The sequence below is a fragment of the Erithacus rubecula genome (genome assembly GCF_903797595.1).
Source record: "Erithacus rubecula genome assembly, chromosome: 3".
NCBI classification, from domain to species: domain Eukaryota; kingdom Metazoa; phylum Chordata; class Aves; order Passeriformes; family Muscicapidae; genus Erithacus; species Erithacus rubecula.
The window spans coordinates 62,113,201-62,139,710 of record NC_136689.1 but is presented as its reverse complement, the minus strand read 5'-3'; the positions used below and the strand labels follow the sequence as shown (position 1 = coordinate 62,139,710).

General features: G+C 38.2%; 1 protein-coding gene across 1 annotated transcript in view; it reads right to left on the bottom strand.

The window, feature by feature from the left end:
- The window catches only part of CAP2 (cyclase associated actin cytoskeleton regulatory protein 2), a 67,745-nt gene that overhangs the window by 40,027 nt on the left and 1,208 nt on the right, over window positions 1-26,510 (bottom strand). Inside the window, exons 2-3 of the mRNA XM_079299949.1 lie at window positions 15,579-15,703; window positions 11,955-12,055 (exon numbers count right to left, since the gene is read on the bottom strand). Coding sequence (XP_079156075.1) covers window positions 11,955-12,055; window positions 15,579-15,702 — 225 coding nt within the window. The 5' untranslated portion in view covers window position 15,703. The remainder of the gene's footprint in view (window positions 1-11,954; window positions 12,056-15,578; window positions 15,704-26,510) is intronic.

Here is a 26,510-nt window from a genome sequence, read left to right as displayed (position 1 = left end):
AGCATTTCCTACTCTGGTTTTAGCAATTTGTTCTGGAGGCTGGAGGAGACGGGTGTGACTTTGGACCTGAATTCCAGGACCATGTGGTGTTTCCATGCAGCACCTCAATTTCCCCACTGGTAAAGTGTGGAATAATGCATCTTAAGCCTTCACCTCAGGTGTGTTTGACAGCTGACTCAGGTGACTGATATGGGTGGAAGAGCTGAAGTTTGACATGTATGCCATGACAGCTCAATTCCATGCTGTGGAAACCTGTGGCTGACAACAGCAAGTGATCTCTCTGTCCCCACTGCAGTAACAGCACAGACTGGCCTCTTCTCAGTTAAACCTGCAGAGGTTAATGGAGGAATCATATATATTTAGAAATAATCTTTTAAATAGCAACTGGTTTAGCCTTTTCTGTCATAACATAATGCCAACTTCTGATGTTTGTCAGAAGCCACTGCTCAGAAAATTGCCAGAGGCTCTGTGAGAGATGCCTAATGAAGACAATGCTGCTGACCCATTTGAAGGAGCAGGAGTACAAATTCCACTCAAACTTGCACTGTTTCAAATTGAGTAGATGCACTGGACCTGAAGCTTAAATTTCCAGTTTGCCTTTGTGATGTTCAGTTCTCCAGAGCTCATGTGGATTTAGGATCTGCCTCCTTTTCATTTTAAATGTTCTGTTCAATCTAAGTTGACCATCACTCTGGTATCCAAGTACTAGTAAAGATAAATATTATTTATGTGCCAAGCAAACTACAAGAACAAACAGGCACATGCACTCAGATCTCAAGTTACATGTAAATTCACTAGTTGAAAATAATCTAATAAAACTAAATAGGAGTAAGAGAAACAAACATAAGATTTCCTAATAAAATTTAGTCAAGAAAACTACCCTACTGACCTTATAATACTGAATTTGTCAAATGTTATTGTATTTAATACTGTATTTCCTCAAAGTCAGAGCATTTAAAAGCACAGTGTAAATATCAGAATCCACTGGACTTCTGTTGTTGGAGAATATTACATATTATTGATATTATATATCTGCAGAAATTCTTATGGGTCCTTTATATCTAGTAAAAGACACAATGACTGACTAGTTTTCCCTTCAGCAAATGAAAACTGTAGAGGGACCTTCACTGACCCCAGCCTTTCTCTAAAAGAGACAGCACTACCAGAGGAAGAGACACAGTTTGTCTTTTACATTTTGCTTTCAGAAGCCTCTTCAAAGTAAAGTGGTGAAGTGGCTGCTGGCTGGAAGGGAGGGGAAAGAATGAAAAAAGAATGAAATTTAAATTAAGATGGGGCTGCCATAGAAACTATTCAGGCTAGCTAAAGAGACAGTATTTATTTTAAACAGCTAATTGGCTGATAGAGTTTTTAAAAACTGGACCAAGCCTTAAAGAGTCACTGTCAGTTCTCAAAAATGAGCACTTTTTATTCTGTAAAATGAAAAGTAAAAAAGGAAAAAACCCTGTCACCTTTCTCTCACTGGCCCATGTAGAAAATAGGGTTGAAATTCAAGTTGAAATTGAAGTCAGTGGGAGATTTGCCGTCTGTTTTGACAGAACCAGACACCACCTGAGATATTTTCTTTTCTATTCTCAGACAGGTACATTAACTACCACCAATCAGCTGTCCCCTATACAGAGGTTTTTTGGTGTTTTTCATCCTTCATGACTATGTCTGTATTAGGGAATTTTTGTTAAAATTTCTCAGCATTGCTACTGCCTGTACAGCCCCAATCAGTGCTATCAATTGTACTGGTGCTGCTCTCTCTGGATGTTTATACCTGCCAGTGTATGAAACTGTGTCATGTAACTGTGCGTGGTGCTGGTCAGTATTACTTGTTTCAGAGTAGTATTTGTATCTCAGTTCATTAACTTCACCTTTTAGTAAGCTTCACTGTGAGTTAAACCACTCAGTGCTCTTACCTCTGCTGGAGTTCAAACCATACTGTTCTTTAAGATCTCTCAGTTCTAATTAATGATGTAAGATGGATAGAATCGTTTGGGGTAAATTGTTGCTGCCATTTTATTTCTCTATTTGAAACATGAACTGCACAGATGAACTGGAGTGAAGGGATACTTTAAGCCAGAGCAGTTGTTTTTACATTAATTTCAATATGATTACCTTAGGTAAAGAATATACATGTTCTGCACAGTTTGCACCAATAAAGTTTGCCACAGTGTTCCAGAATTTCCTCTAAACTCTCTCAGTTATAAATGACATGTTTTTCTGATTGATTTCAAGGGACTGTTAAATTTATAACATAATGAATATTACTTGTCATCTTTATTAATTAATTCATTAATTATTAATATTAGTAGCAGAAACAGTCAATTATTTTGCTCATCTGTCACTGCTTCAACAGATACAAATATTTTGCTTTAGGGACATTGTGGCTACTTATTATTGCCAAGTGAAGCAATAGGAAATCATATTTTCAAAAAAACATCTCAGATAATCCATAAGAGAGGAAGAACAAGGCCAGACCAAAACTCTTGACAAGCTGATGCTCTCCTAAAGCTCTTTTCTGAGGCTGCTTTTTTGTCTTCCAGATCCACAAATTCTTCATTAATCTCTTTGACAACAGCCAAAAATCTATGACCCTCTTGATCTCTGTTCATTTCAACTTTTACACAAAGAAGTTCCAAAAATAGATGTAATGTACTGATAGTTAGGGATTCCAGAAGATTCAGCATAGAAAAATACTGAGAATTGTGTACAAAGATAACAAGTCCACTCATTACTCAAGATGTGGTCTATTTACAGACTAAAGTGTTGGTGGTTTTACAACACCTTTCTTTTCTGAGCAGTTTTGAAAATGTTCAAGAATTCATTTTGAAAATGTTCAATCTCCATCGCAGACTTCAGCAAAGGGCCAAGTCACCTGGTGGAGACTTCCAAGCCATCTCACTGCACAGCACACAACCATGGATCTACATTTAAAGGCCTTCACATCAGTAAAATGTGCTATTGTCACATTGCAGCACCTGATCTAGATTAAGCACCTGGTCTGTGGTGCTTCTCTATAGACCATACACAGCCACAAAATTGTTTGTCAGCTATGCAGGATTTGTGTCATCGTTTTCTGCCTCTGTAATATGTCATTAGTGATCACCATAGAAACAAACAACAGATAAAAAAGAGCCAAACATCTAAAAAACAAGCATAAAACCGCCATAAGAACAAAAATCTTCTCTCCAGTGCTGAGCAAACATCACTAAAATCTATACCAGGCCATCATTGTTGGCTTCTAATAACCAAAGATTGTCAAAAGCATATTTTATGAGCATTAGGGTATGAGTAACAGCAATCAGTCATAAGAAGGATTTGACCTGCCTCATATTTGTTAAATAGCCCAGGACTCCTGAGGTAAAAGGCTTTTCCAGGTAGAATACATTTAAGTAAAAACATTACATGAATATTCTTTGTATCACATGTCAAAATTATGCTGTGACAAAATAATAATTTTTTTTTTTTTGCAATCTGTATAAGGGAGAGTAGACAGAAAGCCCAGGGAGGAAGTTGGCCACAGTCTTCCTGGGAGAGCTCTTACAGCTCTTCATCCTGACTAGCCTACAAAAACAAGCAAGTTTCTCAAAGAGTGATGGCAAAGGGAAATCAGCTCGGTTCAGGGTTTCACTGGAGAAAGTGGGGTACATTAAAGTTTCACAGCCCTTTGAAGCCTCTAGTTTCTCCTGTTACCTGGAGCTACATGATGCATCTCTGAAAAAGTACATTATTTATTTAAATAAACAGGAACTACATACAATGTACTGAAGTTTAAACTTTGTTATTACCAAGATCAACTGTTTTTTTTTAAATTCAGAGGTATTTTTTCTTTCCTGTGAACATCTGAGCTCTGAGTTCTTTGGAGGACCTGGTTGCCAGTGCTGAGGAACTATTTGTGGAAAGACTTCATTTCCCTGAGGAAAAGCAAACCTACATTTCCTCCATGGAACACATCTTGTAAGCCATCACATCAGAAGACCACAGAGATCTCAGGGTCTGCAGGTCTCACTGTGATCTGCACAAACACACTTTTGCTGCTCTGGTTGCAGGCACTCTGGTTATTATCTGCTAAGCAGCCTCACTCTCTATCCCCAGCTCTTCTGTCAGAAGCCCTTCCCAGTGAAGGTCCAAATCCATACTAAGTAAATTTCAGAAAAGACTTTAAAATTTCACAGGCCTTAGGATGTCATAGATGTATCCCTGATTTAACAAATACAAATTCCAGGAAGTTCAGATGCTTCTCTCTAAATTAAAAAGGTTCCAGCACTTCTTGAGGTATTACTTCACAAATATTCTTCTAGCAGTGTTCACTGAGCACCCTTCTGAAGAACTGATTTCTTGACTTCCTCTGTCTGACAAGTAGCCAGATAAAGCCTGGAAACCCACTGATTTCTAAGAAATTGTACTATCTTTAGAGAGAAGGCTTGGAAAAATAGGTTCTTATATGGAAAAGACTTTTTGTATGTTCTGCCTCTCATCCACTTCAAGACAAGAGATGACATTTCCACCTCACTCTTTAAGAGGCTCTATTGAGCTCCCTGAAAGCAACTCAAAGGCTAAAAGTGCCAGAACCTGTCTCCTTGTAAATTCACTTCCACTTTTATCATCTTGAAAGAATCCAACCAAAATTTGCTAGCATGGAAGTCAGTTCAAAACTTAAAGCTCAGACATCTATAATAGTATTTGGTATTTCTTCCCACCTGAACCACATTTTCCTTTTCAGAGGTGCTAAGTAACAAAAGCCTACATGTACTTGGAGAGGGAGCCTCAACCTCTCTGAAAGGCAAGGATGTGATTGAAAAGCAGACCTGAATTAAGGTGGTTTGTTAAACAAAATATGCATCAAAGCAACAAGAAAAAATACTTCAGCCTCGAAGTTCTACATAAAAATGTTAAATTAATCTTTTTACTGTATCTCTGGGATAAAACACATAATTAAACTTATGAAACCCTGCTCAAATACTTAAGCTGCAGATTAATAGTGGAAATACATAGTTCAATGTATGGGTGTCAGTAGACTAAAAGAAGTTAGCAGTGACAGTGAAATGGTTTAATCTGTCCTAATGGACTCTTCAACATTCAGAAATGTGACCATATTGATCATGCAATTCATACTGGATAAAAAGAGGCAATGCACGTTTGTGGCCACATTATACCCTCATCACTCCTGACAGCACTCCCAGCTTATTTAAAACAACATTCAAACCACACACTGGTTTCCCTTGTGGCTTAATTCTCATTATTCACTGAACTCCTTTTTACTAGAAACTGACTGAAGAGCCAGATTCTGAGCTCATTGTTTGGTTTTTTGCTGACGACAATGGACAGCCTTCTCAGTTTCCAAGCCCAGCATTTCTATACACTCAAAACAGTTGCAACCAACTAGCAAAATAAAAGCAGTTCAGGGATGGGGAGGCAGATGAGTGAAAAGAGTGTACACGTGCTCTTCAGAAAGAATGAGACTGAAAATTAATAAAAGACTTACTCATAGCCTATAGCAACAAATGACATCATTCAAGCATGTGTCCCAAAACAGAAAAAAATGGGGGATAAAAAGCATTCATGGAGGTACATTTCTCAGACTGAAACAAATGGGTTTAAATTACATTACTACTCCAACTTAAATTTTTTACCAGAGAAATAAGAACTATGAGCACCAGTAAAAATAATTTTCAATAACAAGAATTTCCTGCTGAGGACAATGACAAGGATGCTGTCTTCATTTTTCTGATGGATCAAGAAAGTGTAACTTGGCAGTGGTTCACTAGAAATTACTGCTGTGAGAACCACACACCTCACTGTTGACACTGAGTACCTGAGATTACTGTCACCTATGCTCTCTAGATCCTGGACTGCTTTGAAACAGAGAGAAAAGTAAAAGTCTGATTACCTTACCAAAGCTTCCTCATGGACCCTGGCTCTGCGCCAACTCCATATATCCAACCCTCCCCAATAAATTTTCTCCTGACTTTACACCAGCAAGTGTCCTAGGCAATGGCTTTGCAACAGGCTCATGGAGACACTCTCCCACTGTATCTGTGGCTGTGAGTGCAGGTGGCTCACACTCTAGAGCCATCTGTGATTTAGCTCGCTCTTTTAGCCCTGTAATTTTATCACCTTATGATTTCTGGTTAAGCTGACGCAGTGGTTTTCAACTTGTCGAACTCTTATGCCTCTAGTCTGTGCACTGCTTTTCCTGGAAAACCACCAAGAAAAACTGGTTTCCTGCCAGTTGATTCAAATATTCTCTTAAAGGGTTCAAATGCAAAAATTTTATAGAGGATAGCAAAATTAGTATGAGCTAAAGCATATGATCAGTTCCAACTCTGACATTAAATGGCCAAAAATGTATTGTATGCCTTGATTAATTGCTCCATTCATTAGGTAAATTGATTGGTAAAACATGGACCTTGTACCTAGTCTGAACACTGAATATTATTCCGAATTCATCTGGTCAATTAAAGAACTCTTCATGATCAGATTTTTTTTCATAAGAACAACTTATCTAACATTTTCTTGGGCAAACATGATAGATTTTTCTTTGTTTTCACACTGCATATAAGATTTCTACTCAAATCATTATGATACCTTTTTCTAGCATCTTTGGGAGATCAGAAAATCCCATTATACTGAGTAACCATATGCAAATAAAATCCTTTTTAGGGGGCAATAGTTTTCGACCTTGGTCTAAAACGGTCCCTGATCAACTGCACTGCTTTAAAATCAGCTGTTTATGGAGTAAGTCAGGAACTTACGCATACTCCATATGCAAAGAAACCCCATGAAAACAGGTTATGAATAACTCTTGACAGCCTTGAGTGTTTGTGTTTCTGATTTCTTATGTTACTGAGGAAATGCCACATGGAATGTTCTCATTATATATTCCCACCACTATCCCCTCTAAATTTACAGGTGCATGTTTCTCATGCCAACAATACATAACTAAATGCCCTGTACTGGCCACTGTGGCATTTAATTTTCAAAACTTGTTTGACTTTTATCTCTTCCTTGCCTTTTTAAATAATAAGAAAAAAAAGTGCTATCTACTGCAACGCCAGTGTCAAGAAGCCTGATCCAGGTCCCATCAAAATTGTCAGAAAAGCCCCCACTCTTTCAGGGGATGGTGTTTTAGACATGGAATGGACAGGTCCATTATGCTCAGGAGTCATCTCTATTCCCAACCAGGTATCTTACAGTCCAACATGTGAAAGTATGTCTGCACACCACTGCACCTGACTCAATAAATGCTGCTTCTTTTGAAAGCTATATTCAATCCCTGGGCCATATGGGAAGTTGTCCTTTGGAACAAAGCAGTCAAATGTTGTAAACTCCTAGAAATGACAAGTTTTTTCTAAACTAACTTCTAAATTAGCCTCTTGGCTAGATTGTATGTATTGCATTTCCATCTTTCTTCTCCTATTAAAGTGAACATTCATTATTACTCATGTTACAAAGTATCTTGTAGTATAGGGTGAGAAACACAGCTGAATTAGCATTACAAAATCAACTTTAACACTGACAGATTTCCAAGGTTGATGACTTTATTTTACCTTTTGGTGGACAGCACTACCGTTTTCTATACCCTAAGACATGTTCTCTCAGTTGAGTGCACTTTGTATGCTGTCAAAAATATCTGTCTTTTTATTCTTTTTTAATGTATTCCATTTCCCCCAGTCCTGAAGTAGCACCTTGGTTTGGTGTTTATTCCACAGAGCAGAAAAAACCTCTCACAGAAATGAAAAGACAGCCTGACAGCAAGCTTCTCTTTGGGCATGTTGACATCATCCTCCTCTCTGAGCTCTAATTCAACTTTCAACACAATGCCTAAAACCGCACAGCCTCTGAGCACAAAAGATGAACACGAGAGTACACTTGTGCATTCTGTTGCCCTGTAAGCAAATTGCCTTGTTAATGAGGAATCAGTCAAATAATGGGTTTGATAGTCTGCATTTAGATTAGCTAAGATAAAGTGCAAAAGTGGGTTTTTTGTGGTGTGGCACAGACAGCAGCACATCCTGTTCAAAGTTCAGGGCTATGAATGTCATTGACTTGTTCTTCTGCATCTCTCACACAAAAAGACAACATGCAGCTATTTCATGTCTCATGAAATACTGCTCTTTCAAAGGAAAGGAGGAAAGACTTTTTAACTTCACTGATAGTTCAGACCAGAGTGGCACTTTGCAAATATATATCTCATGAAACGTACCTCCTCCTTTCAGCTCTCTGTATTTACATGGACTTTACTGCAGAGAAGAATGTCACTGCTTTCATGTAATAGATAAGGAAAATAAATTCTCTGGGTACGTGCATATGACGTTTGTGGGAACAACATTGCTTTCTCTGCTCAACATTATAAGAAACCAGTGCATGCACACAGAGAACTCCTGAAAATTGGATGATGTGCTGTGAATTACTTCTCTGTGCTACCTTGTTCTTGCAGTCATACATGTAATTGATTCCATCCAAACCCTCTTCCAATAAGGAGCAACTGAACCAACAACCACTTCATTTCTGAATGCTACAAGCTGTTTGAGCTTTTGTCTTGAGCTCTGCATTTCAGCAGCTGGAAGTTGATGGAATAGAGGAGGGAAAAGGCATCCATATTTTCATAGCTTTCCATTCCAAGATAAATAGCTTGGATGAGAGAAGAAGGAACATAAATGAATCATACAGACAATCTGTTCTTTCAACTGGTGGGGTTGGGAGGTTAAAAGATTTTTACAAATAAACATTTTTTTTAAAGGCAAGCATTAGCTTATGTGTTTGACAGAAGGCTGTAATTATACTCTGCTCTGTACCACATGAAATACTAAAATATGGAAATGTGAGGTTATCTATCCTTCTCTTGTAGAACCAGTACATTGTCTTCCTATTGTGATGTCTCATCTGGTACATTACTCAAACTCATGCCAAAGTATTCCACCACTTGAGATTGCACATAAAAATAATGTGAAGAAGCTCATAATAAACACATTACAAAAACCTTCTTGGCCTTCTAAAGTCTTTCTTTGCTTTGCCAAGACAAAGACCCTACCACACCTGCTTGAACCCAGCTTCCTCACCAGGACACAATCTAAAGGCAGACTATGTCTTCAACAAGCAGCTCTTTGTCATCCTTAACATTTTCTGCAGGGCTGGATTCATGGTCTATGCTGTAGAGTCACAATCTGTTTTATACTGATTTTGAATTGCCCTCATTCTGACAGAAGGACAGTTTTTGGTGTTGGTACATATGGTGATTCAGCTTCAGGGCTGTTACAATCTGTAATGACTGGTGACAGCCTACAAGACACTGGTATGTCAGGCCAAAGACAGCTGGCTGGTAGCAGTTCTGGCCACATTCACTCTTTCACTGACTTCACCTGTTCTACAGTTATGACATGGACAGCAGAAAGTGGTTTCATAAAATCTGTGTCTGTATGGGACTTTGCATTTCATAGTAATATCCATATAATCACCAGATCTTTATTCCACAGTCACAGAACAGGGAAAAGATCTTTTCTTAGCTGTTTAGGGCAATTTGTTTCAAAGAGAGTACGTAAAAGCCTAACCATTCTCCCTGGCTCATTTCTTCAGTGCAGTTGACCTCAGACATTCACCACTATATGTACTGTAATTTGAATGAGAACTATGTTGCTCTCAAGATTGAGACTAAGCAGAACTCTGATAAACTAATATTTTTAAAACCCACTGTGCTGCTCTGTTTAACACAGCCAGAAGCTAGCTATTAGTTCTTTTTTATGTTCTTTTTGTTTTGTTCTCTTTCAACAGACTTTTTAGAGTACAGTGTTCTGAAAAAATAGGAACAAGGCTCCCCAACAGATACCAGTTGTGTCTAAATTCTTCCTTTTGCCAGGCACACAAACTACACAATCATTTCAGCCATCAGCACAAAACACATCATGTTAAATCCCTCATTTCTTTAGCATAATATGAAATCTTTCTTTCTCTCATATTACCATTCTGGTCCATCAGGTATGTGAGGTTTTTCAAGGCAACAGGTGTTTTTTGAAATAAAATCCAACCTTCCCCTCAGCTCATTATGTGAAAGAGACAGCAGCTGCAAGTATAATGCTGAGGACACATGGTCTGTAAGACACCCAGAAGAAAAATACTCCTTGTTCCACTTGTTAAGGTAAAGCACAGATGTTGCTTCAGTGATAAGCATGAGCATAAGGCAACCACAGTCTGCTCCACGTTGTAAATCCAGAATCTAAGATTTCAGAATATTTAGTAGGCTGCAATCAGAATCATCAGTTTCTTTATGTAAAGAAAGCTAATGCAGTGTCTAAGCTTATAGCACTAACAAATACTCCATATCACAGCTTGGATTACACTACCATCAACAATATGCTAGGGACTGTCCAAAGACTTGGCTGAGAAATAATAATATTTTATATGGACTCAATTATGAGTATGAAATAGTGACAAATGCATAAATCAATACATGTACTGATTTAATTATTTAAACATTTACAGATAGGGTATATTAAAAAGGGTTTAGCAATTTAGAATGTTAAATGCTTAGTATTGGTAGTAAGGCTATTTTTGTATCACTCAGATCTAAACTGTTGAGAAATCAACTGCAAAATAATGTCTAATGAATGCAAAAACCAAGCTAGAATCAGTCCTTTCCAGGGAGCAATTCTCTGTTCAGTTATAGCCATAATTCTTCCTCCAACCCTCTGACCCCCATTTATTTATTTTTTCCCTAGTTTCTCTGAAGAACAACGTACATACATTGTAGCTTATAGTATAATTGTCCAGGCTCTTTCAAACAAAAAGGAGTACAGCATTTCCTTAGAAAAACAAGGATTGTCTAGAATTACCTGCTATCCTTACTCCCTCTTGTTTTCTAGGCTAACTAGGTCAGAAACTTTGTCCTACAAACCAGAACATGTAACACCACTGAAAAAAATACAGATCACAGAATAATCCAGTCATCTTTCTCTGTAAGTAGACTGGTTGCTTTGGTTGTCCTGAAGAATATTTATGTTGGCCTTGCAACATGAATCCCAGTAGCTTGTAGGACTGCATGCTTTTCTGGTTACAGTGCTTGTTATGTAGAGCAGCAGCAGCAATCAACTGGGAACTGTACACACAGAGGAAGGCCTGATGCCATGGATCTACTAGAAAAGTCAAAAGCTTCACACTCCTTCAGATCCAGCTTGCTCTGACCCCAGCTCTTTTGTGTGTGGGATGTTTTTTTATGTTTTTTCCCAAATCTAAGCTGTTGGTGAGATGAGTCCATCCTTTGTCAATTCTATCACCACCATTTTAGGGAAGAGCGGATTAAAAAATTAAAATCACACAAACAAGTTCTGATCCCAAGGTTAATATCATAAGGTTAGAAAGTATTGTCATCATGGAAATGATATCGTAGTTCTTCCTTGCTAGAACTTGTATTTTTAACAAAAGGTAATTGAAATGGCTGAATCATTTTCTAGTTTGGTACATTGTTACAAATGAAAAATATGTGAGTAATAAAAACAAACAACCAGAACAAAAATCTCTATATTAATTGGAATGATGATACACCCGCCTAGAAAACAACCACGGGAAGTTATCATTGCTTGGGCCCACCTGTTGTTTGCTACTAATGGCACATGTTCTTAATTGTGTTCTTGTCCTGCAAAGAGCTCAGCAGCCAACAAAACTATTCGAATTGCTTGTGACTGAGAATATTTACATACTTTGCATTCTATGGTGCTCATCTTTGGTGCTGTAGAAGGCAAGAAGTCTCTTCTTATGAATTCATACAACCTTGTGCCTTCCAGAACCAACTGCACTCAGTGTGTAATGCCAGGCTACCAGTACTACAAGAATTAATAACTTAAGAGTTTATTCTGCTATTAAAATACTACTCTACTCAGAAATGAAGGCTGATCACACAGATTCCAAGACTTGTACACTTGTATCCTCACAGGAAAATCTGAATAAATACTTACATGTGTCTTCACGTCACCGTCAAGAATCTTGCTGTACCTGAGAAACTCAGCAACACTTCCATTCAGCAGCCTATCAAAGGCTTCAACATATGGTGCAATGCCTGTGGAAGAGGAACATTCCATTATAATGGGTTCATAAAGTATATAATGCATAGGATATGTGTAGCAGATGGAGGAGATGTATCATAGAAACTGAGGAGTTTCTGTAACTTCATTTCTGATTTATGAAATCGGTGAAAAAGGATGTAGAATTATTTTTGTCCTAGATAGAAAGAAGAGAAAAAAATCTGCTCTTGGTAGAACTTGAATAAGAACTTGAAGAGAATTTCCTGTGTATAATGTAATGGGAAGCCTCTTTTGTCTTAAAATAATGTGCTAAAATAAACATCTCTCAACCCTTCAAAGGAGTGACCTGAGAAGTCAAACTCTCTTAACAAAATTCTCCTATTGTACTTTAACCAAATATTATCCCCTAAAAAGAACCTGCACTGTACTTAACAACTATTTTTATACTACTCACCCATTCCTGAAGATCTCTGTGTTTTTGCTGGCTTTTAATAGCAACCAATTCCATTTCCAGTAAGAGTCTTTGGAATGGGTTGACACTAGATTTATGCAGTGAGATATGGCTTTGTAATCTCCTAATTTTGTTGTCTCACTGAATAAAGCTCAAACAAGTCTTCTAGATGATATATTCCACTGACTATATATATGCTATACATTACGAAAGAGGAATAAAGCTGCTGTTTTCTATATGCTACACAGAGCAGTTTCCTGCTAAAGTGGACAATCAGAAAATGCAGATAGCCTCAGTTTCTTAAGCACCTGGCTTCTACATGGCACTATGTGGTACCTGTTAAGATAGCAAAAATAATCTTCCCTTGGATGTTTTCCAACTCTCCCTTAAGCCCTCATGTCTTGTCTCTGCCTCAAAACCTTCACCAGATTCAGCATGAATGACACACTCATGAATCTATGACATATGTAGGATCTGAGAAAACAAGGTTAAAATTCTTCCCTGCCTCTCTCTCTTGTTAATGAAGCCTGAGGATTGCTCTGAAGAGGTACCAGGCTTTCCCCAGAGAATTTGCTTTAACCTTTTGGTACTATATAACAATTGTGTCCAAATTCACAATCATGAAAGCCTTCTTTATTCCACAAGAGTCATCTGGCTCCAAGACAGAAAAAAAGACAGGCTCTGGCAACTGGAGTTTGCAGTGGCCTGTGTGGAAAAGAAAATGTAGTTAGACTGCTAGGTGGGATTTCAAGGCTCCTTTTGTTCTCTTGATGCCATTCACCTATAATTCTGAGGAATTTCTGGGCTTTCTTCCATATTAAGTGTTTGTGTGTAAACCCCTCAAATGACATAACGCACAAAAGGTTTTAGCTGTGGAGATGCTTTTCAAAACCCATTATATTCTTTGTCAAAATCGGTGTATGTTTCCAAAAGAATCATTGTAACATTTTCCTTTAGAGCCGAGTTTTACATAATAGTTCACCAAATTGTCCTATGCAGAACTAGAAAGCAACTATGCTATTTTTTACTATTCAATGCATTTCAATCCCAGGAGCATTTACTAGAATTTGCTGTGGGCCGTGCAGAGCAACAGAGTGATTTATTTGCAATCCTGCTGTTGTAATGCCATTTAGGAAAACTGAAAAGCCAATTTTTTTTTTTTTTTTATAATTGTAATTATGGAAGGGTCTTTTAGGGGATAGAGGTCATGGTTAAAGAAAGAAATATCCTTTCCTTTCAACTGGAGATTTAAAAAAGGCCACAGTCTGGCTTGAGTGTCATTTTTGAAGGAGAAGAAGAAAGAAGAGACCTGTAAGACTGTTTCCTTTGCAGTGGCTGTGGCGTAGGAACCTCTGCAGAGGCACAGTGACACAGGCACACAGAGTGGTGTTTGGGGCACTGTAGGCGTACCAGTCACACAAACTGAAGGCTTCCCCAACTGCAGCAGCAAAAGCGAATTCCTGAGTCCCTGTGTGAGACAGCTCTGCCTAGAGACATCATACAGCCTCTGGCAAGCACCCATGGTGCTGCTCATCTCTGCTTCTTACTGCAGTCTCCCAGTGGGTGTGTTTTATAATCACACTTCAACAAGGCTTCTCAGTTGGCTTCTTCTAGGGATCTGTTGGGGCGTTCAAGGCTCTGCTTCCCTAGGGGGTGAATCTTTTCATCTGACTGAGCTCTTAGGCTGGGTCAAGAATATAAGCAGTTTTCATGGAAGAACCTGGCTTGGTGAGTTATCTTCTGCTCTGAAAGCAGCCCTGGTTCTGCAATATTGTATTCTGGATAAACAGAGTTCACCCAAATCGACTCATTACATGACTGAATTCTTTGAGAATTGCACAGTTCCATAGTTGTGATTAATTTATTTGTCAGTTTGTACATGGGTCGTATTTCTCCCTGACTTTGTTACAGTTTACTAGCTGCCTAAGTTTTCTCTGGACTGCAAGCACATTTTTACTGAAGCTTTCTGTGGCTGGCTAACTCATCTGCCATGGAAGCCTGCTGGAAGATGCTCCCGTCCTGCCACAGAAACACACTGCTCTCCATCAGCTGCTCCACAGCAGCTGCCAGTGTGCAGGCCCACAGTGCACAAGAGTGCAGGGAATATCCCTCACTTGTTGGCTGGCATAGGGGACAATACATCAGCTCACACACTTCACTTGCTGCTGAGTCAGTAAAAGAAGCAACTGCCAGCAACTTTCCATGTGTCCTGCAGCTTCTGTACAGCAGCTGAGTACATGCTGGGATGTGCTCTTCTCTGGAGAATGCAAGAAAAGGCAAGGAATACAGAAAGTAAAGAGCATGAAGCTAATGAAGAGATTTATGTTGGAGTTCTGGATAAAAAAACAAGTTTTGGAGAAAGGAAAGAACACTTCCATTCTATCTGATTTAGAAGTACCACATATGTAAAGCTATTTAGCTTGCAACTTTCAGGTACCACAAAAATTAAGGCGTGAAAAAACATGATTCAATGATATGATCTGAACAGACAAAGAACAGTCTTTTTTTAGTATATTCTCCACTGTGCTTTGGAGAGCCACTTGAGAAAAGAGAGCTGAAGAGATAAGAATGTAAGGCCATGGATGTACAGCAGTCCTTAGTGAGCAAATGCTCCCAAACAAATTCATATTTTATTCAGGATGTTAAACAGATAAAGTGGGTCTGCACCGTGAAATTCAGAGAGAGCTGGCAAATCAACAGTGTTTATATTGGTGGCTTCTATAGGAATATTTATGCTGTACATTTAGGGGGTGTCTCATTTCTTCTGGTAATTGGGCTCAAGTAGACATTTTCACCTGGGGAGTTATTTACAACAATGTAAGTTGTAAATATAATTGCTAAAATAGAAAGGGTAGTAAAGTTTGAGACATGGACAGTATATTTAAGAAACAGTAAAATAATTAATTTTCTAGGCTGTATTACTTTACAATTGTGTGTGCTACTAAGCTTGTCACATGACATTTCTAAATATATTTTTTAGAATATTACTTAATTTTGATACAGAATTTGTAGGAGGTGGGATTGCATTCCCTCTTAGTAGACAAACATATACATTCCTTGCAAATTTTTAACAACAGAGAGATGGTACTTCAAAATAACATACTTACTTCCATTGACTCCATTGATGCCATCACACTCCATTCCACCAGATCTGTGTGAATCTGAAAATAATGATTCAAGTCGAGTCACTGCTTTCTCCAATCTCTCCATCAAGCCATGGGTCTCTGCCATTCTGAAAAAAACATTATGGATAGAAACAGTATGGGACCCCTCTCAGTAAAGTCCTTGCATTTCTGTTCACCTTGTGGCTTTTTCTTTTATGATAAAACTCATTTTTTAAGCATTGTCTTTCTGGCACATAAGCAGTTGCAGTGAAGCAGCTGACAAAGGGTAACCTGCTTCTTTGTCAGCAGGGAATTAGATCAGTACTCAGCTCTGGCTCTTCCTTCTAAGCAGCAGGTTCCAACCACTGTTAGCATAGCCTTTGACAGTCTGCACATGAACCACTTATGACAAAATGTGTATATATGCTCCCAACCAGACACTGAGATGACTGGAATAGTTATAGAAGTAATTGGTAAAATCTTATGCCTACAATGGTTTGAATCAGCTTTTACAGAGACTAAAATACAGACCAAATTAATATTCTCTGATTTGTGAAAAGGTTAATTCTGAAATTTGCCTTGGTCTTTTATGCTTTGTAGTAGGACTTAGCCACTTGACTGAAGACTACACAAAAATACAAGAAGGCTTTCTGCTTATTTTTTTTACATGATTTACCATCACTTTTTTTTTCTTACAGAATTACCCGATATGAACCAGTGCTTCTCAAGCTTTTAAAATCAAACACTTATTAACGTTTGGATAGGGGAAAAAAAAATCCAGAGGCCTCCTTGTGCAGTACTGCTGCAGTGCTTTTGATTTAAGATTAAACAGAAATTAGGTTACATTTTTAACAACTCACACATTGGCTTCTTTCCTTACAATGTGATTATCTGCTCTCCTACATGTGAGGCAGTGTAGGCATTGACATTTTTGAATACTGGCCAATTTCTCAGGGAAAAAATGTGCTGTATACCATCCAGCGTGTGAAAGAGTTATATAAGCGAAGGCAAAGCTATGTTTAAATCCCCTATCATTTAACAGAGTGAGTTTAATGCACATGTTCCCCACTTAAGGTTGTGAGTGTTTGATCCTGATAAGTGACATTTCACAAGGGCTGTATGTAATGATGATGGCTCTTGATTAACATGATCCCTGTGGCCAGCCCAGCCCCGCAGTAGGCTGCATCCCCTGCCCAGCAGTGGGGTGTGCAAAAGCAGGAACAGAGGAATGCACATCCCCAGCTGAGGAAAGCAGGGAGTCAGAGACTCTCTGGGCCATCACCCTGTGGTGTTCTGCCATAAGACATTGATTCCTGTATGGCTTGGAGACTAGAACAGTTAGGCAGACACAGAACAAATGTGTAAATGTGTTAGTTCCTACAGAACAGCCTGCTACAACTGCTAGTACTGCAGAGATGTTAAAGCCTCATAGCAGATTACAATAAACTGCATCACTGTGCAACACTCAGCAGCCAAACCAAACACTGCTGCTTCAGTGTCTCCACAGCCAGTGCAAAATGCCTCGTGCTATAATTAAAAAGTAAAGTAGAATGGAAAGAAATGTTTTCATTTCCAAACTAGTACTCCTAATTCTTATTAATAAAATATAATAATATTTTCTTCTAAAAATTTAAGCATGAAAGGAAATTAGCTACTATTAGCTGTGCTGTGGAAATGCATGCAAAGCTCTTATGCTCTGAGTCATGCTGCCTTTCAAACAGGGTGGGACCTTCAGACTTTACCCTATAAATTTAACAAGGTTTGTGTTTGACCTAAAAGTGAAGCAGAATATTTTAAAGTACAAAACCCTTGGGAGAACCATTCCTGTGAGAAAGTTTTGTCTGGAATTTATGGGGTTTTCCTATTTACATTAAATAAAAAAAATCAAACCCTCAAAAGAGGATGGCATTAGACAGCATGCATACAAGGAGTGTAAAATTTCAGAGGGGCTCTCTTATCACAGAATGGGTCAGGTTGGAGGGACTCAGAGGGGCCATCTGGTCCAACCTCCCTGCTCAAGCAGTATCATCCCAGAGCACATGGCACAGCATTGCACTCAGATGGTTCCTGAATATCACCAGTGAAGGAGACTTCACAACCCCTCTGGGCAACCAGTTCCAGTGCTTGGTCACCTGCACAGTAACAAAGTTCTTCCTCATATTCAGGTGGAACTTCTGGGCATCAGTTGCTGCCCACTGCCTCTTGTGCTATTGCTGGGCACCAGAGAGAAGAGCCTGGGTCTGTCCTCTTGGCATCCTCTCTTCAGGTACTGATAGACACTGATGAGGTCCCTCTCAGGTGCCTGAAGGGGCCCAGCTACCTCAGCCTTTCCTCATGAAAGAGGTGCTCCAGTTGCTTGGTCAACTTTGTGTCTGTCCACTGGACCTTCTGGGAGCTCCATGTCTCCCTTGGGCTGAGGAGCCCAGAGCTGGACACAGCACTCCAGATGTGAGCTCACCAGGGCTGAGCAAAGGGGTGGGATCACCTCCTTGGACCCACTGGCAATGTACATTCTTTATACTGCAAAATGCACACGATTCTGGTTGAAAAATCAATTCACCTTAAAAAAACACACCTTAAACTTTTTGTAACGTTACAAATATCTCAGCAGGAATAAGATGAATGTATCAGGGGAGCTTCTGAAATATTCAAACCTTTATGAGAATATTAAACCTTTTCTTAAAACAAAGCACTGTTAATCCTAAAAAAATATTATGTGTACATTCTTTTCACATATTACCCTACTACATAAACCCTAAAATGGTGCCTATTTTAAAAGTTCTGTTTTCAACCAGTCTAAAGTCTGACAAGTGTAATATAGCATACTAATACATAACACAGCATACAGTCAACTAATTTCATCAGTATTTTTAAATATATTGTTACTACAGTACCTATTTGTCTTTATGTCAAGATACAGTTTGGTAGGATGGATTTTTTTTCATTTTCCTTAAATTTTTCCTTGATGATGTCATTAAATGTTACAAAAATTATGCAGAAACTTCTATGGAAGACCTGTTACTTTCTGGCCTCTTCAGCCTGATTTTGCCTGTGAAAGAATCCAACTGTTTGATTGTAAACCCAATAATTTGAGTGCACACACCAGGAGGTCTGAGGAGTCTCACAAATGAGCAGACTTGTAATGTTCTACCCAATAAATGTGTTCTGTAAGACACTAAGAATACAGATTAGGGTTGGAAGTTCAGGGGAATAACCCAGCTCAAATACCTAAAGGATATTTTCAATCAACACTTCCCTTCTACAATATAGTCTTTTACTCACTACATTCTTCACAGCTTTATTCTATTCCCATTAGCTAAGAATTACAATGTTGTTCTTCCAAAAGCAGGCACCACCAGAAATCACAGAGTATCTTTTGTAGAGTCTTTAAACAGAAGTAGAAACCATTTTTATCCTGATATTAGGGATATCATTTTTCTATTCTTTTTATACAGAATATTACACTTAATAATCATTATGTTGACACTATGTCTACCTCTTTATCTGTACATTTATATATTCATGAATACATGGTATTTCCATCTATCTATGTATATATGTGTATATGCACATCATACACATAAGAATACACAGTTATGCTTGTCATGTATTAATGAAGTGCAAGAACACTTTTGTGATTATTGTACATAACACTAAAAGAGCAAATCAGTTGTACACATACTAATCTACATTTATACCTCACTTTACCATTAAATAACACATTGATATCTATCTTACAAACAACAGAGGAATTAATGGTACTGTTCTAAACATGCACTGAACAATAGCATGAAAACTCTCTTCATCCATTCTCAATCAAAACATTGACATTTTTGCCTATATATTGGGATTTATGTATTTGGCTCATATTATGACATACTTCAGCATTTTCTTGGGCTATATTCAGCTATTCGTCTGATTACTATTTCCCCACTGCACTCCACACAGTCCAACAGATACCACAAAGACACAGCTCAAAAGGAATCCGAACAAATGGCATAGCTTGACTCTGTGGAGATACTATCTGCCATGATATAGCATCAGAGCTCAGATTATAAATAAATAATAAGATTGGTCTACTTAGTGTCAAATTAAATCTCTGCACATTAAAGAAAAGTTAAGAGGATGTAAATATGTCAATGGCATGCTTAAACTCTCATAAAGCATCTTTTATATCAAGGCACACTCTCTATCTCCCCTGTTAGGATTTTAATGAAAGACTTGATCTTGAAGTGATTATCAGAGTTAATCATATATCTTTTCCCAGAGTTGATGTTAACCACCTATAAGGAGTTAAAAATAACAATGCTTCAACTCCCATGTAATCCTCATCCAGTTGCTCTCTTGGTGAAGTACACTGTCCGTCATTGAAAATAAGGTCACCTATGAGTCAGAAAAGGTGTTACACATCTACTGACAAATCATTTAAACACTAGCATTTGTAACTGTCTCTTGGGCACAAAATCAAGATAGATGATCCACAGCTCTGCCCTGTTTACTGTTAGTGGTATATTTTTTGGGAGTGCTAAAGGCACGTGGTAATACTACCACCTGTCATTTCTTCCACAAAAGAAGTAAAGCCAAAACCAAGTAGAACAAAGCATGCTGAAACCCAAAAGGATGTGTTTTTTTTTTTAATACAGGCCTTGGGAGATCACTGCTTTCCTCCCCAGCTGTCTCAAAGCACCATTTATCTATTATCAAGGGAAAAAATCTTGGCTGTAGTCTAGAATCTCCTGATATACTTATCCCAAACAGCAAACTAAGTCAAAATACACATGTACTATTCTTGTTACAATGGAGGACAATATTGCTCCATCCTCAAGAAGAAACAAGTTGTAATGAATGCACTGGGAAAAGAAGTACAGTAGCTTATGGGGGGAAAAAGGAATAGGATGACATATCAGGCATGTAAAAATAGAGGTTTTGAACAAAGTAATGGTGCTACATCATAAAGTATTAAGTGATTCTCACAAACATCAGCAAGAGAGGGTACAAGGTTCCACAGTTTGTTTTACTTCCTAGCATTCTATTAATTTGAAAGGAAATGACCTGTTAATTTATTTGCTTCCCTCCCTTGCCCCCACTCAGTACCAGTTCTTGCAAATTCAGCTAGCATCTGAAAATTGATGCTAGATGTCACTCACGCTCATCATCTGAGATCCTACATGTCAGATTTGTATTTCCTCCCTAAACCAAAAAAGGGCAGATGCCTACATCAGAATATAGGCAGTGATTTGGCATTTTAATTGTATTTACCATTGCTGCACTGCTTGGAAAATCACACTGTCCTTGGAAGTACCATACTTTGCACATGTGCTTTCTCTCTTAATAAATTGTTACCAAGGTATGAAATAAAATACAGAACCTCCCAGATTCCAGCTGGTACTGTCAGAGAGCCAGTTATGAACATTTTATACATCCAAAGCACTTGTCCTCTGAGAGTTCCTCTGTACAATATATGTCAACATGCATCAAGGGAGGAGAAATGCATTCCTGAACATCCCCTCAAATTACAAAAGCACCTTAGAGCACTTCATTTCTGAAGAAGAAAGCACATAAACAGCATGGGTCTGAAATGGCTCTTTTTCCTATTTCATCATTCAAACACCTACAAATCCAAGCTGTGTTGAGCAGGCAGTCTCTTTGCCACCTTTGGCATGAAACCCCATTTCTGCTGCACCCCATTCTTGTTCAGACAATAAAAACCCCCTGAGTTGGGGTCTTGGGAGTTGCTCATTCCCACACAGAGCTCAGAAGCAGCTCAGTACTGGTTGAGAGCAAAGGAGGAGCACCTGAACCTCTTTGGGTTGCTACTATAAAAGATTCTGGGTGGAGAATGCAAAGGGAGCAGTGCTGAGAAGAAAGTATGTGTTGGTAGACCAATAGGAACATTACCTTGTATGGTTTGTGTTTTGTTTTCCATTAGCTGTAGGGAAGGAATGTAAACAGAATCTTCTCAAACTGATGTCCATTTGGATTAAACCAGAAGACCTCTCAGTAAGGCCCAGTGTGAGAAGAATGATTTGAGTTTCAGAGCAGAGCCTTTTTTATTGTTTTATCCCTAGATCTACTACAAGTTCATTTGGGAGCAATTAATTCTTAAGTATAAGAATTGTTTTATTTTTAAACCTAGTTAAAATAGATAGTTTCGTATATCAAATAGTATTAGAATTTTTGACTTCTTTTTTTTTTTTTGTTAAGATGGATAGTTATACCTGAAATAGCAAAAAGACAAAAATGTCTGTATGACTTCTACTTTTTGTGGATGGACATGCCACTTTGACTATGAAGTTGATCTGAAGTCTTTGCTGACTCTAGTATACTCATCATAAAATATTTCTGTTTCTAGCTCAATGTGTGTGTTAAACCCACTGATATGCTATTAATAAGTCCCTTATGGTTGTGCATAAGTGGGTGCCACATCAATTATCTTGTGTGTGGACTTGCTTCTTTGGCATAATCTCTGTGTCTTTAAAGGGCTACTTTTTAGAAACAAAAAAAAATTAAAATTGTGTAGATGAGAAAAATGCAGGTTCATGTTGAACCTCTCCCATTTAACCCAAGTGTTTTCCTTTGTCTGGCCTTATGCTGTTGGTACCACAAAGCATATTTTTCTGTTTGCATTCTGGCTCCTCTTCTGCTTCTCTCCCTTAGTGATCAGGCTGATGTCTAGAAAAGCTTGTTGAGAAAGAACAGAGACCTTTTTTCATCCCACTGTTCAAGAAAATTGTAAAACTTGCTTCATAAAACAATCTCTATTATGACAAATACCCCTAACACTGTTGAAACATTTTAGAGTTCTTATCACATCCCATTTTAGTTCCATAATATGGGTGAGCAACTGCACACATCAAGCTGTATGTCTACAAGTCAATGTAATAATAACATGCACTGCAGTTAGGTCTCTGATAATTTAATATGAATTCTTTAAAATATGTCATGTGTTCATGTATGTGCTTAGTATCTCCTAGAGTATCAGTTCACTTTCTAATTACCTGGAAGTTCTGTGAAGAGCTTCTATCCCTTGCTGAATAATTTTGACTGTCATGAATTTTGTGATCACAAAGAGCGAGTTCATTATTTAATGATATACTGAAGCAGTCAAGACTTGACAGTCTGTGTAAGCATGATTGACTTAAAATAACCAAGGCAACCCAGTTTCTAAGTACATTCTCCTATTCCTTTTATGCTCCCTTTTCATGTCAACACTGCTCATAGTCTTTTGTCTTGGTTTTATTTTCTTCTCTCTCTCCAATGAAGTATACGAATTTAATATCTCTCCAATCAACAGAAATGCAGTGTTCTTAGCCACCTCATTTACTGTGCATTAGTGTGGGGCTCTTCATGTAATCAAGCATCCTAAAGGCTTTACAAGCCATTTAATTACCTGTCATAAGTCCAATTACTGTATGTAAGCTGACTGCCTTGCTGAACCGAGAAAATACTGCATGCAGGCATTGATTTTATTCAAGTGTTTCAGTTCAGTTCATAATAACTGAACAGTAAGATCCTTTATGCTATGGTTCCAAACAAATTGAATCTGAACTCTCTGAAAAGCTAAATTCCACACAGTACAACTGTTTCAGTACTTCTGGGATGTGAAAGGAAAAAAACAAAGGAGGAAGTTAAAACTAAGTGAAAAGTATTGCAAGCTCTAAAAACAGAAATTGTGAAATTACTCCTGAAGAAAAGACAAGACCAGAGTTATTCAGTGCCAAAGATTGTAACAGTTTTGTTTGCCGTGCTGGTGGCCTTTCACAAGGCCTCCATACCCTACTTCTCATGCATATCCATATTATGCTGAAGCCTGAATAGTTGGGCTTGATTTCAGCCAAGTTTGCAAGTGTTCCTGTTCTAGCCAGAACATCCTGCTGCAATCTGTGTCTGATGGTCTCAGGTTCATCGTGGCTGCTCCACTCAGTCTGCAGCAGTGGCTCTTCCTCCAGCACAGCAGCAGGCAGGAGGACTGAAGCAAACTTTCTGCCATATGAGTCCTCCCTCTGCTCTGTACCTCAATTGGGATCTTCATTGGTCACAAAAACTCAAGGTCTTGCATCTCCCATTCTAATATTCATCCACTGACTTTGCAATACTGCTAGCATTGCAATTTGTGCCTTTGCTTCTGATTCAGGGTGAAATGGGCCACCTGGTACTAAAAAAGACCTTTCTATTTCCTGATATAACCTGGTTGCTACTTAAGAGGTCCTAACCTTTAATGATAATCCATGCAACCTGCTCACATACAAGATCTCAGATATTTAATTATTTATGCCTCCTCTGTTTCAGTGTGGAGTCTTTTAAAACCCAGAGAAATCAAACTCAACCTACCCTAGAGGCTTGTAGAAGTTAGCCTTTCTGAGGATGGTTGTGCTTTAGAGGACCCAGAGCTGTTAGGTGAATTAATCTGCTGTTTCTAGACAATGACAGATTACACACAGAAATGTAAATGATTCTTTACATTCCTTCCAAAGAGCAATTAATTAAATATTTAAACTAACACAGAACATAGCTTAAAGCTTAGGATCTCAGCAGATCATCTTGGAAAAAATGTGCCACTATTTAATTAAGTAATTGAGCATTTCCCTGTTTGGCTTATTTTTAATATAGGCTACAAAAGCATTAAGGCTTTAATTCCCAGCATACTACTACTAGTATTTGGGATTCTACAAACAACCTCTTTGGCTTGCTGTTCTCTTAAAACTGTGGGTCAGACAAAGCAATTCCCATTAGCAGATACTCAGGAAAGTAGTCTCAATGGGACCTTTTAAATAATAAAAAGTCCCTGAAAATGACAGCCAGAATACCTTTAAGTATACAGGTCAAATTAAGACAGCAATAGGCAGTATGTGTATAGACTGTAGTGATGTCTATGCCATAAAGCCTCGCTAAATGTTGACAGAGGTCACAGAGATTTAAGAAGCCCTAAACTCCTTACTCTTGATGAGGTACCTGAATCAGCATAATCATTGCCATAGATGCAGCTGTGCTCATGCACGCTTTTGTCACTTCAGCATACAGTGCTTAGTAATGCTGTTGCTGTCCTACTATAGTTCTTAGCAGTGACATTCTGGAGAAGATCTGAGTCTTTAGAGTTTGAAGTATATGGTACTATGTAAGCAACAGGAGTGGACCCTACCTCATGAAAATGACAAGTTCCCAACTGTCCCCACTACTGCAAAAGATGCACTTGGAAGTTTTAGAAAAAGGAAAGTTATTTATATATATCAGGGGTACTTCATCAAGCAAAATCCTTTAACCAGATCATAATAAAGCAGAAGAATAACTGCAAAAATGTATGCCTTAGTTATCCATAGGTGTTTCTTTGGTTTTGCCCCAATAAGCACCATAAGCAAAGAATGTTCTCTTTCATGTAGTCAGATGTTCCATTAGGCAGCAACTGCAGCTATTGAGTTTGCTGCTGTTGCATGTGATGATAGAACTCGTGCAGAACCACTAAGAATGTTCTTTAACATATCTGGCAGTTCATCATTTCTCTCCCTAGAGTTCAAACCAATTGCAACTTTATTGCCACTGACAGATCACAGATTAAAGCATCTCACTTTGTCCAGGTTATGCTGCAAGTCAACATTGAGGCTGAGAGCTGAATACAAGCTGTCTGGTTTCCAGCCCTCCTTACTCACTCCATTTTTCCAGTATCTGCTAATTCAGATTATTACGAATTTTGGACCTGGGTGAATTTTAATTACTTTTTTTTTTTATTATTTTTAAACTTAGGGTAGCCAATGTATTTTGCTAATGGTTAATAAAAATTATACAATGGGATCAGAAAATCTACTGATGGGAGGGAATTTAATACATGTAATCTTAGTACCCTTGCTCCTTATGGTTTACTAAGCAGCACTTTTCTCCACTGAAGTGAGAGCCACAGCTGACAAAAAATAATGAAAACAAGTCAGAGATCGGTTCTACAGTAATAGTAAATAATGCACATCCTCTTCATTTTTATTTAATTGAGAAAACATATTTTATTCATTAGGTTTGGAGTTGTGCCTGTCCACCTTCCACAACTGAGCAGCATTCAAAGGGGAAGACACAAAGGAATCATAGGAGTATTCAGAAGACTTGTGTTTTTGTTAAGCCCAAGACCAAAAAGACCATGTTGTTATATGTGCCTGGCTTTGTTACAGAAGGTGGATTGCCTTTGTTCTTGTGCAAACTTGCTCAAAATAGAGCCAGTGTAATGAAATCCTGGTGCTGAAAATGCATAAAACCAGAAAAAAAAGTTTATTCTCATTTGTATAGTAAGTATTTAAAAGAAAATGCTAAGATGAAATTTGCATAAAAATTAGGGTATCTGACTCACAGTAATGTCTTAAAAGGCCAGATTTGAGAATACTGTATTGAGTTCCAACTCATTCTACCACTTTACTATTCTAAATAGTTTTTAAAGTTACATTTCTGAAGTAGAATGAGTTTTCTGATGTCAATTTCACAAAATAATGAAACATGGTAGTCCATAAACCACTGCCACTGGATTAGAAACAAATAGATAAAATCTGCAGGTTTATCCCACTCAGACCCCGTGCCAAACAGATCCTTTCCAACTATTTCCTAATGGACTGGCCTCTGTGTAGAGGTTTTTTCCTACCATTTTCCAGCACTCAGAAACAAACACATTTAGGTAAGGTATATAAAGAAAGCTTTCTTCCCCAGATGGTCTTTGTTTTTAAGACTGCCCCTACACATAACAAAATCTGGATTCTACTTGATAAAATCCTCACTGTTGATGCTGTAATGCCAAGATACAAATCTACAACAATCCCCAAAGCAAAGGATAGATTGCCCATTTTTAGGTGAGGTCACGGCAAGTTCTCCTCGGCTTTGTGCCGGTTGCGTCTCTGGGGAAGGGCTCCTGATGTCAAGTTACTGCAAAATGCAGGACCTCGGCTTCAGGGTCTTCATTTCTGCCTT